General features: G+C 50.8%; 1 protein-coding gene across 3 annotated transcripts in view; it reads left to right on the top strand.

Annotated features, from left to right (window-relative positions):
- The first annotated feature begins 637 nt into the window (after positions 1–637).
- The window catches only part of CHCHD6 (coiled-coil-helix-coiled-coil-helix domain containing 6), an 89,914-nt gene continuing 78,009 nt past the window's right edge, over positions 638–12,542 (top strand). For 2 of the 3 annotated variants that reach the window (XM_055557484.1, XM_055557483.1), the window contains exon 1: positions 813–1,027. In XM_055557484.1, the coding sequence (XP_055413459.1) occupies positions 941–1,027 (87 nt within the window). In that variant the 5' untranslated portion in view covers positions 813–940. Of the gene's footprint in view, positions 1,028–12,542 lie in introns of all 3 variants that reach the window. The other variant, XM_055557486.1, reaches the window with a different exon arrangement.

Here is a 12,542-nt window from a genome sequence, read left to right as displayed (position 1 = left end):
GAGGACTGGAGTGGGGTGCCATTGCCTTCTCCCCGGGTGAGGGAAGAGTCAGGCAAATACCTTCTCCTTACCGGTGTAGAAGGGGACACAGGTTATACTGCTCAGGAGCACCTGAAATTCCTTAATGGCTACAACATGGGGGAGGGAAGGACTAAAAAGGGTCTTTTTCCTTTCCTGCGTTCCGAGATCCTCCTTGTTTTTGTTTGTTTTTTTTTTTAATCTCTTCTTTCCTCCTTGGGACACCGCAGGGGGTGCCCCAGTTCCAGATCCCAAACTCCGCTTGGGGCGCACTGTGGCAGATCGATGTCGGCACTTCTCTGGTCGCCGCGACCACTACACCTGTGACCAGCTAGACAGGCGTGAACACGACGCTCCGGCACATCGCGTGTCTCCTGAACGCTGAGCACCGTTTCCCGTCCTCCTGCTGGCAAGGCCCTGGCCGCTCTCCTCCGGTCCGCTCTGCTCCCTCACGCTCTCCGAGCTGGGCCCTAGGCCTCCTTCTTCCGCGTCAGGGGCTTCGCACGAATTTCCTCCTCCACCGCCTCCTCCCCCGAGAGGAGCGTCCGCCAGGTCCAGCTTCTCTTCCGCATCGCGACGTCGTCGTCTTCCTCAGCGCCGAGGACGCTCAGTCACAGGCCCGTTCGCTGCCTTTTCACCGCGAATCTGAGGCGGCTCCGCCCGCCCGCTGCGGCCTCCTTGGTGTCCTGGCCCCCTCGGCCCGGCCCCCTCGTTCAGCCATCCCGCCGCGCGCTGTCTGACCTCGGACGCCGCGCCTCGTGCTCCTGGTCCGGCGGGAGGCGCCGCGAGACTACAGCCCCCACAATGCCCTGCGGCCCGCGCCGGGATTGGCTGGACTCCGAACGGCCGCCAATAGGACGCGGTTTTGTTGGCAGGTGGCGCCGGTCCCGTCAGCGCCGGCGCTCCTAAGCCGCCTCCCGCCATGGGCAGCGCCGAGAGCCGCGAGGGCCGGAGGGCGTCTTTCGGGATGGACGAGGAGGAGCGGGTCCGGGTGCTGCAGGGCATCCGGGTGAGCGGGCGGCCGGCGGGAGGGCGTTTGGAGGCGTGCCGTCTCTCGGCCGTGAGAGGACCGCGAGGGGGAGGGCGCCTCAGGCCCGGTCTCCTCCGGGTGGCGGGATGGGCGGAGATGGGGGGCGGGGCTTCGTTGCCTGACTGTCGCCCCGGATCCGCGTCCTCGCCGCCTTCGGACGACGATGCCTGTAAGAGGACCTCAAGCTGCACCCCTTGAGTCCCGGAGCTGCGCTGCTGACCTGCCTGACCACCTCCCGTGCCAGCCCCTCCCGACGCCCGCCCCCTCCCCGTGCCAGCCCCTCCCAGCCCCCGCCCCCCGTGCGCGGGCCTGGAGGCCTCCTCGTCCGTCGAGCTGCGACCTGCTCTGCTCGCGACCCCCGCACGGGGCTGTGTTCGCGCCTCCAGTTTCCCTCAAATCCGCTCCTCAGTTCTTGTGGTTGAGATCTCACCTCAGCATCCTTCCGTGACAAGGTCTGAAGCGCCTGCCCACCCCGCGGCCACACGCGGGTTTTGTCGTGGCTCTCGCTCACCACTGTTTAAAACTTAGGTGCCGGCTTCAGTTCTTAATTGTGCCTGCCGCAGTGTCTCCGCCTTGAGGCCGAAGCTCTTGTCTGACTACAGCCTCCCCTGGCTCACGTTTTGAGTCCTCAGCCCGGGCGTGGTACCCCCTTTGCGGGTATCCTGTCAGTTAATTCTCCATGGCCCTCTGAGAAGTCGGCTTCTGTTGGCCCATTTTGTGGCTGGAGGACAGCTAAGGCTTGAAGTACTTCTCACGTCAAGCTAGCAAGTTGGCACTGAGCGAGGCCGACTCCAGGAGCCCCCTTCCTCCTGCACCTGTGTCTCGCATGTCATGGATGCTTTTAGACCGGTGCTGAGTGATTAAATGGAGAACCCAGTGAAGCAGGCACCAACTGTCCATGGAAGGCACTCAGCCGGGCCTTGGTGAATTCACTAATTAGGGAGGTGGCTCAGAAAAGGAAGTCAGGTGCTCTGACTTCTCCAGAGATGCTCATTACCTGTATGGCCTGGAGTGAACAGCTTTATCTTTTGAGTCTCAGTCACTACATCTTAAAAAAAAAAAAAGGAGACGCTGTGATAATCCTAGATGCTGCCTAGGATAAGATGATACGTGTGCATGTGCTTAGAAAAAGTACAGTGATTTGTGGGGTCCTCTATTCTCTGCCTAGCCTACTTAGCATTTTTGGTGTTTACTAGGTGTTATCCAGTCTTGACCTGACTTGAGGCAAAGACAAAATGGGGAGAAGACGGCTCAGCTCCTGTTGGAAGGTTAGAGGCAGACCTGAGTCAGAATTTAGAAAGATGCTCCAGGCTCTGTCTGGGCACTCGCCCACCGTTGTTATCTGGTTTGGGGATTGTTGGAAAATCTGGTCAGTCCGAGGCTTCCTAGGGAACTCCTTTAAGTTGATAGAGGAGCATCATCTCGTTTGGGTTTTATGACAGATGGGTACATTTTAATTTTAGTTCTTTTAGCAGTTCTGCAAAGTATAAATTCTTAAAACTGGAGAATCAGACTTAGGTTAGGGAACTTCTTCAAAGTGTTACTTCTGGGACTTTAACCCAGATCTTTCCAGGACAAGCAATAGCCTTTTCTCACAACTCCAAGCTCCAACCCACGTACATCCCCAGTGATATGTAAGGCGCTGTGAAAATTGCGACAGCCTCTGGCTGGCTAGGCGCGGCGCGCACCCTGCTTATTTCTACCAGAAACTTGTGCAGAGGCATACAGGTGGGTGATGGCCCCAAGCTGTGAGAGCCCTTTCTTCTTTCCTCTCTTCCTCCCCTGTTCTTTCCTCCATTCCTTCCATCTGTCCATCCATCCATCCATCCTTCTATCCACTCGTGTGCCTAGTTTGAGAGAGGGAAACCAGAGAAAGGAGGTGACGGCAGTGCAGTGGTTGGCATAAGGTTTTCCTGCCAGCAAAGTGACTTGAGGTGGAAGAGTCCGCCTTGTCTTTAAGCAGGTGAGTAAAAATTACTGGCATAGGTTATTGGATAAATCAAATGAGAACTTAATGTAATAGAAAGTGGATGCGAAAGAAGAAAACCTGCCTGCTCCTTCAGAGAAAGTTAAACATTTCTAAAGACCTCTTGTATTTAATCCCCCCAGCCTGGTCCTGGAAAGCCCTCTAGTTCCCTTAATATTATGTGCCAACGCCTTGCTAGTTTGCACACTTTAGTTGCTCAGTCCTGTCTGACTCTTTGCGACCCCATGGACTGCACACTTACTAGCATTAATTTACATATTGAGTTCAACTCCTAATTCCAAGGAAAGTAAAAAAAATTTAATTAATGCAAAATGCTGCAATTATATTCACCTCCATTTGTTTCTGAGCAAGCATGTGTGAAATATATACAGATGTCATTTCAGTTAGTATGTTTAATGTCATCCTCCAGTAAGAGGACGTATGCACATGGCCAGAATGTCCTGTATGTGACTGTTCCCGGTGCCCCTCCCATACCCATCTTAGGTGACTCAGTTAAAGTTGGTCGCCTGTCAGCATGTTCAGTTCAGTTTGGTTCAGTCCCTCAATCATGTCTGGCTCTTTTCGACCCCATGGACTACAGCACACCAGGCTTCCCTGTCCATCACCAACTTCCGGAGCTTGCTCAAACTCATGTCCATTGAGTTGGTGATGCCATCCAACCATCTCATCCTCTGTCGTCCCCTTCTCCTCCTGCCCTCAATCTTTCCCAGCATCAGGATCTTTTCCAGTGAGTCAGTTCTTCACATCAGGTGGCTAGAGTATTGGAGTTTCAGCTTCAGCATCAGTCCTTCCAATGAATATTCAGGACTGATTTCCTTTAGGATACACTGGTTGGATCTCCTTGCAGTCCAAGTGACTCTCAAGAGTCTTTTCTGATACCACAGTTCAAAAGCATCAGTTCTTCCACACTCAACTTTCTTTATGGTCCAATGCTCACATTCATACATAACTCCTGGAAAAATCATAGCTTTGACTAGATGGAACTTTGTCAGCAAAATAATGTCTTTGCTTTTTAATATGCTGTCTAGATTGGTCATAGCTTTACTTCAAGGAACAAGGGGCTTAATTTCATGGCTGCAGTCACCATCTGCAGTGATTTTGGAACCCAAGAAAATAAAGTCTGTCACTGTTTCCGTTGTTGCCCCATCTATTTGCCATGAAGGGATGGGACCAGATACCATGATCTTAGTTTTTTGAATGTTGAGTTTTAGGCCAGATTTTTCACTCTCCTCTTTCACTTTCATCAAGAGGCTTTTTAGTTCCTCTTTTCTTTCTGCCATAAGGGTGGTCTCATCTGCATATCTGAGATTATTGCTATTTCAATCTCGATTCCAGCTTGTGCTTCTTCCAGCCTGGCATTTTGCATGATGTACTCTGCATAGATGTTAAATAAGCAGGGTGACAATATACAGCCTTGACATACACCTTTCCCAGTTTGGAACCAGTCTGTTCCATGTCTGGTTCTAACTGTTGCTTCTTGACCTGCATATTTCTCAGGAGGCAGATAAGGGTCTGGTATTCTCATCTGTTTAAGAATGTTTCACAGTTTGGTGTGATCCACACAGTGAAAGACTTGGGTGTAGTCAATAAAGCAAAAGTAGATGTATTTCTGGAACTCGCTTGCTTTTTCTATGATCCAGGAGATGTTGGCAATTTGATCTCTGGTTCCTCTGCCTTTTCTAAATCCAGCTTGAATATCTGGAAGTTCTCGGTTCATGTACTTTTGAAGCCTGGCTTGGTGAATCTTAAGCACTACTTTACTAGCATGTGAGATGAGTACAATTGTGCAGTAGTTTGAACATTCTTTGGCATTGCCTTTCTTTGGAATTGCAATGAAAACTGACCTTTTCCAGTCCTGTGGCCACTGCTGAGTTTTCCAAATTTGCTGGCATATTGAGTGCAGCACTTTCACAGCATCATCTTTTAGGATTTGAAATAGCTCAGGCTGGAATTCCATCACCTCCACTAGCTTTGTTCATAGTGATGCTTCCTAAGGCCCACTTGACTTCACCCAAAATGTCTGGATATCTTCTCCTGGAGGTCTGTGATCCTCCAGGTGGATCACAGGTGAGTGATCACACGATTGTGATTATCTGGGTCATTAAGATCTTTTTTGTATAGCTCTGTGTTTTCTTGTTAGCACGTAGACTCTTCCAACCAGTTGACCCCCGATCCCATGCCCAAGTCACTCCCCAAGGCTGCTGCTCTAGCGATGTCTCCAGGCTCCTTTCACCCTCAGAGCTACACCATCTTCACCATCATTCAGTGCTCCAGGAGGCAGGTCTGGAGCACTGCTGAGGGGAAGACCAGAGGAGGTAGTGGGACATGAGAGACAGCCCCCATGTGCCCACACCGGAGGCCATGTGCCCTCCACACAGGCTTGGGTACCACTCTTACCCACCACCTCAGCAAGTGCTCACTGTGAACTGGGCCTGGCCTGGCAGAGACAACAGGGGACAAAGCACAAGGTCTGTCCCTATGGAGACCTCAGCACAGGATGAGGAACTAAGAGAAAGGAAAAAAAAAAAAAAAAAAAAGAAGAAAAACCCCCTGCAAGGGCCATGAAGGAAACAAAAAGGATAAGAGCGATGGGGCTTCCTGGTGGGCTGGGCAGACAGCTCCTCAGAGGAGGTGACGGTGATGATGGGCCTGGGTCAGCAGGGAGGACTGTCTGTTCCGAGTTGAGTGGTTTCAGGGTGCTATGTCATCTGGCCCCCAGGCTGACCCTGTGAGATCTCATCCCTGTTTCAGAGGTGTGGGAGCAGGTTCAAGGAGGGGAAGGAGCCCCTGGTTACAGCAAAGTTGTGGTAGAGCTGGAAGCTCAGACTTTCCAGCTCCGTGGCCTGTGTGCTGGCAGCCGCACGGGTGGGATGGTGGAGAAAGTGGCCAGGTGATGAGGCTGGACAGGTGATGCAGGGCTCTTTACACTTGACTCTTGATGCAACATGGTGGTCCTCTAAACAGGTGGAGCTTTGGAAAGATTTTATCTGAGGATGGTTTTTAAAAAAATGGCTTTGCTGCAATTTGTTTTACATATCAAATTCACCATTTCAGTGTTTTTTTTAAGTAAATTTACAGAGTTGAACAATTGTCACAATGGAATTTTAGAACATTACAAAGCCTAAAAAGGTCCCTAGTACCTATTTGCAGTCACTCCCCGTTCCCACTACCCGCACCATGTAACCACTAAGCCTTCTGCCTCTGTTTTTTTTTTTTTGCCTTTTCAGGATATTTCATATAAATACATCATAGATATTTCATGTCTAGTTCCCTTCACTGAGAACAATGGTCTTGGTGTTGCTTCCTCGGCATTGTGTGACTTAGTAATTCCTTTTTATTGCCAAATGGCATCTCATATGGACTTTCTGGGTTTTATTTATTCAGTCAAACAATGATGGCATTTGAGTTGTTTCTAATTCTTGACTGTTATGAATAATATTGCTGTGAACATTTGTTTATATGTTTTTTTGTGAACATAATGTTTTCATTTCTCTTGGATAAATAACCTAAGAGTAGAAGTGCTATGTCACTCTGTTTTTAAATTTGGTGAATTATTAGGTTTAACTTTTTAAGAAACTGTCAAACTATTTTCTAAAGTGACTCTATTGTTTTACATTTCCCCCAGCAGTGTATGAGATTCCAGTTTCTCCGTATCCTCACCAACCCTTGTTACGGTCTTTTTGTTTATAGCAATTCTAGTTGAGTGTGAAATGGGATCTCGTTGTTTGAATTTGCATTTTCCTGATAACTAATCATGTTGGATGTCTTTTCTTGTGCTTATTTTCCACTCACATATTTTTGGGGTGAAACGTGTATTCAAATCTTTTACCCACTTTTAATAGCTTTTAATGGGGTTATTTATCTTTATTATTGAGTTGCAAGATTTCTTTATTTCTTGGTTACAAGCCCTTTATGATGTTATGATTTGCAGATATTTTCTCCCAAGCTGTGGTTTGTCTTTTGATTTTCTTAATGGTGTCTTTGAAGTGCAAATATTTGTAGTTTTGATGCGGTTTAGTTTATTAATGTTTTTCTTTGAGTGGTTGGACTTTGGTGTCATATCCCAGAAATCTTTGCCTAACCCAAGGCTGTGGAAATTTTCACTGGTGTTTTTTTCTACGAGGTTTATAGTTTTGGCTTTTACATTTATCCATTTTTTGTTAAATTTTGTGGGTGTTGTGAAGTAAGGCTGTAAGTCAGGTGTTGGCAGTTTTTCTGTAGATGACCAGGAAGTAAATACTTTGTGTTTTGCTGAGGAGAAAATCTTTATCACCGTTACTCAACTCTGCCGCTTTATGGTGAGAGCAGCTACAGGTAGTATGTAAATGAGTGGGTGTGGCTGATCCATAAACTGCATTTATAAAATCAGGCTTTGAGTTGGATTTGGCTCAAGCTCCTGAGCATGTTGAGCTCTGTCAGTCTTTTTTTTTTTTTTTGTATGAAATACTTAATTTTTCAAGCTCCATTGTTGAAAAGACTACCCTTTCTCCATCTGAATTATCTTGGGACCTTGGTGAACATCAGTTGACCGGTTGAACATCAGTATGTAAGTAAACATAAGGGTTCAGAATTTATATCTTGGGACCTTGGTGAACATCGGTTGACCAGTTGAACATCAGTATGTAAGTAAACATAAGGGTTCAGAATTTATATCTTGACTCTCAATCCTGTTTAAATTCCACTGCTCTGTATGCTATATGTCTATCTTTTTGCCAGTACAAAACTGTCATGATTATTGAAGCTTTGTGGGAAGTTTCAAAATAGGGAAGTATAAGACTCCAATTTTGTTCCTTTTTTCCCCACGATTGTTTGGCTGTTTTAAGTCCTTTGCATGTCCACACATATATTAAGATCAATTTGTCAGCGTCTGTAAAAAGTTTATTGGGGTTTTGGTGGGGTTTGTGTTGAATCTATAAGATTATGTTGGGAGAATTGTCACTTTAACAATATGGAGTCTTCTAGTCTGTGAATATGAAATCTCTTTTTCTTTATTTAGATCTTTTAAAGTTTTTCTCAGTGGTGTTTGATACTTTCAGTGTATAAGGCTTGCATTTCTTTAAAAATTATTTCCAAGCATTTTATTCTTTATGATGCTATTATGAATGGAATTGTTTCCTTAATTTCATTTGTGAATTCTTCACTGCGAGCATATGGAAATGCATTTCATTTTCATATATTGATCTTGTGTCCAGCACCTTTGCTGAACTCATTCATTAGCTCTAATAGGGTTTTCTGGTGTGTGTGTGTATTCCTTAGGGTTTATGTAGGTACGATCATGGTGCCTGCAAAATGCAGACAGTTTTACTTCTTCCTCTGTCTGGATGCCCTTACTTTCTTTTTCATGCCTTGTTGTGTTGGCTAGAATGTCCACTACAGTACTGAGTAGAAGTGGTGAGCACGCATGTCTTGCTGCTGAATTCAGGGAGAAAACATTGTCTTATGCCACTGAGTATGTTAGCTGTACGCTTTTCATAGTTACTCTCTATCAGATTGGTGGTTTTATCTTTTAATATTCTCCACCACCCCTTCCTCTGTGTCCTTATAGCCTGTTTTTCTTCCATAAGCTTGGGGAGTGCAGGTTGCCTTGCTCACTAGCTCCCGGATCATTAGTATGCGCGTGTTACATTGTGTGGTTGGATTGGTGACTTGAGGATCATTTTCATCCAAGCTGGCGACCTGTGACCTGAGAGCCTTACTCTTCCGCTTTTCACTCTTTCAAGGCTTCACTCTGTGCAGCAGAGTTCCTTTTCCACCCTGCCATTGCCCAGTGACATGCATCTCGAATGTTTCCGTGCAATCGTCAGCACTCCTGACTGTGTCACGTTACATCACATCCTTTGGTTTAGCACCTGTTAGGATTAGCGTGGAGAACAGGAGAGCCCAGGGGACCTGGCCTGGAGCCTGACTCCCAGGGGGCCACGGCTCCCTCTTTACGTGCGAGGCAGGGCTGTGCTCAGCACAGGTGCCTCAGTGGCTTGATGGTGTGTCCTCCGCACTCTTGCCCGGCTCAGCGCTGACCATTGGTGAGTGCTGTGGATGGCTCACAACAGGAAACACCGACTAAGACAGCCGGGAGTCGGATAACCCAGTTCCCCCCAGCTTTGCTGCGAGCACACGTGTGCTCCCGTCTGGGTGTGGAGTCTGGCAGTGTGGCTTGGGTGCTGGTCCCAGGCCAGACACTTTCCGGGTGGGTTCTCCTCGATGCTCCCAGAACACCACTTCTCCCGGTACTGAGCTCTCTGGACACAAAGGAGCTGATTCTGCAGGGGCGCAGAGCACTCTTGGTCCCTCCCCCAGACCCCAGCTGCTGAGGACGAGGGTCGTTCTACAGGTGGCATGGTGCTCTTGTTCCTCAGCTTGGGCTCCCAGACTTGCTGTGTGTGGGGACAGCGGAGCTGGCGATCAGGGCACCTCTGGCCGTCCTGTAAGGTCCTCTGGGTAGTACCGTGGTGTAACCAGTAATGAATTTACATGGTGTGAGCACCCAGGTGACTTTCGGGTGTGTCCTTCATGGAAGGTGAAATTCCATGCTGACGCCTGTGACTGTGCTGAGCACTGCTGAAGATCTTCCTGGGTCAACGGTCAATTAATGTAAACATAAGGGGGCTGTCCGCTTTGGCTCCTATAGGCTCATCTCAAGTCCACTTGCTCTCTGGACCCCGCGGGTTCCACCCTGGAGGGAGGTCACTGTGCGTCTCCTGCAGTCCCCCTGGTTTCCAGGATCCTGCTGCTGTCCCTGCAAAGCGTTTCCTGTTCAGCCCTCCTTCCCTCCTGCACCCCGCCCCGGCCACCTCCTTCATCCTTGCTTGTGAGCTGTTGGTGACTGGATGCTAAAGCCAGCCCAGAGCTGTCCCGACGCTGCTGCCGGGTCTTCCTGCGGTTCCCCCGGGCTCGCGTGTCCCCCTGCCCCTCTGGAACGCGTCATGTTCCTCACATGTGAAGCTCCATCCAGCCAGTCCTCACCCAGAGGCTGGGTGCGCTTTTGCTCTACGTCCAGTGACAACTCTTGCGTCTTCCCTTCCAGCTGCTTCTGTTTTACCCTCTCCTTTTCCCCTTCAGGAACACTTGATCTTCCTCCTTCCCCTGCATCTCTGATAAATTGTTCTTTCTCCCAACAGGCTTGCCTCCCACAAATCTGTCCTTGCTGGTGCTAGCAGGGTCATGTGTTTTGAAAAGGTAAATTTTACTTCTGAGCAGGTATCAGGCAGTGGTGATAGGATCCAGACCGTTGCAATGGAGGTTCCTTCCTTGCGGGTCCAGCGGCCTTGCTCTCAGAGGCAGCCCCACCAGCTGCTGGGTCAGTGATCATCCCAGGGTTGATGCTAAGGATGCAGCCCGCTTCCGTCTCATTCTTAGGTGCTTCCCGCTGCCTCCAGCGGTTCCCAGGCCTGACTCCCGGGGCCTTGTGTGTGCTGGCATCACTTTCTCCTGTCGTCACCCGTCCCTCGGGGAGGATCTGTGCTCCTGCCCTGCCGTTTCATGCTTCTGTGCTCCTCTGTCTGTAGGACTCGCCCCCATCCTTGGGGAATTTCTTCCTTGGGCCCAGGACCTGTTCACAGGTTCCCTCTGCACTGTCAGAGGTCACCATCCCAGGTCCTGCAGGCTCTGCTCTGGGGGGAGGGAGCTCTGCTCCTGGTCTCTGGCTCCAGCATGGGACCTGGAGCCAGGCTCACAGCAGGACCCTTGGACAAGGCTTTAAGCCCCTGGATCCTTACTTCTTGAATGAAACCATCAGCCCAGGAACTTCAGGGTATTCACAACATGTTGAAACTTGGAGGCTTTGCATCAATTCACTTTTTAGTTCTTTGGGGTAAACATCAAAAGACTGGTCTGCATTTCCTTGTGGCAACCCTTGGCTAGAGCTGTGAGGTCGCTGCCCTCCCTGGGGCCTTGCTGTCACCACCGTCCCCGCCCCGCTGTACTGCCAGGCCGCCTCATCTGTTTTTGTCACCTGCAGGGCCCCTGGGGTGCTGGCAGTCACCGCCCTCCAGGACTCTTCTTGTCCAGACACTTGGATTTAATCTGTGGATCTAATTTCAGCTCACAGAAAACTGAAGGACTAGCCAACAAAATCTCCACGGCAACCGCTGCAGCAAAGCGGAGGCATCTTCTTAGAGTCGCAGGAGGGCAGCGCCACCTGGGGCTGGATGTGGGCCCCAGGAGCCTCTGACAGACTGGCCTTGTTTGGAGCCCGTGCGGTGCTCGGCCTGCTCGCAGGAGCCGTGGGCCAGGGAAGGAGGGCACGGCAGGTGGTGCCCCGAGGGTCCTCGGAAGACAGCGCGTGAACGGCCACGGCGTGAAGGCCCCCACCCCACGTCCCGCGTGAGGCCATGCAGATGTCACCTGGGGCACCCAGAGCCTTGCTTGACGCGAAGAACAGTGCTTGGAAAGCGGCCTCCTCGCAGCCGCCTCTCACAAAGTCTAGAGGGGTCGCTTTCTCAGACTAAAAGCTGTTGAATTTCATGTTGATGTTTTCCTAAATAAGTATGCCGTTGGTGAACACAGGCGTGCTCCGCCTTCCACCGCCTGCCCTGGGCTCAGTAAAGCACCGTCCGCGGCAGGAAAGGTGGCTTGCAGACCTCCTCCTGGGACCCGCCGTGCTGTGTGAGCTGACTTGTCCGCTCGCCGCGGCCCGGCTCCCCGTGGCTGCCCTCTCCGAGCGCCCCTGAGGGCCCGGCTCTGCCTGTGGCCTCTGTGCTGAGGCCCATCCGTGCTGCTCTGGGGCGGCCGTGTCACCGCCAGGTGTGCACGCCTTCGTCTGTTTAGTGGGGTGGGCTGGGCCGGGAGCCTGGCGGGTGGAGGTGCCCACTGCCTGGGCCAGGCTGATCACATCCCTGTCTTTCAGGGCAGCCCCTGGCAGCTGCTGGGTCAAGTTCCTCCCACAGCTGGGAGCTGCCACCGCTTCCAGACTGTGGGGATTTCTCAACTTCTCTCTAGTCTGCCTGGTGCTCTGAGGCCACGGCGTCCCTAATTTCTTGCCCCAGGTTTGCCACTCTCTGTGGCATTTTCCCATGGATAGAAACTGCTGGGCTGCACTAAGGACGTGCACACACAGTGGTTCTGTGCTCAGTGAGGACGCACCCTCTCCAGCGAGGGGGAGTCACCTGCTCCGCACCCGTTGAAGGCTGTGGGATGCATCTGTGTTCACAGGCCAGCAGTTGCCGCCTTTCTGAACCCTTCCAGGTCCTCCCAAGCCTCCATGACGTGCTGCCTCCCTGTTTCTGTAGGAATGAGGCCCCGCTGTGTGCTCCGTGCTGTGGGTCACCCCGCTCTGCACCTGTGTCCAGCCAGGTGTGCGGTCTCTTCACCGTGGGCCTTGGGGCTGCCCTGTGTGGCTCAGCGTGTGACCGCCCACACCGTGAGTTACTGCTGTGGCACAGATGGGTACACAGAGCAGACAGGGTTCCCTGCCCGAGGTCAGGCTGCTAGTGGTCGCTTGTTTGGGTTCTGACCCAGGCCCATCTGGCCCTGCAGCCCCTGTCCTCGGCCTGCACCAGCCGCTTCAGT

Source organism: Bubalus kerabau, chromosome 20 (assembly GCF_029407905.1).
Source record: "Bubalus kerabau isolate K-KA32 ecotype Philippines breed swamp buffalo chromosome 20, PCC_UOA_SB_1v2, whole genome shotgun sequence".
Classification (NCBI taxonomy): domain Eukaryota; kingdom Metazoa; phylum Chordata; class Mammalia; order Artiodactyla; family Bovidae; genus Bubalus; species Bubalus kerabau.
This window is presented reverse-complemented; position numbering and strand designations above follow the sequence as displayed.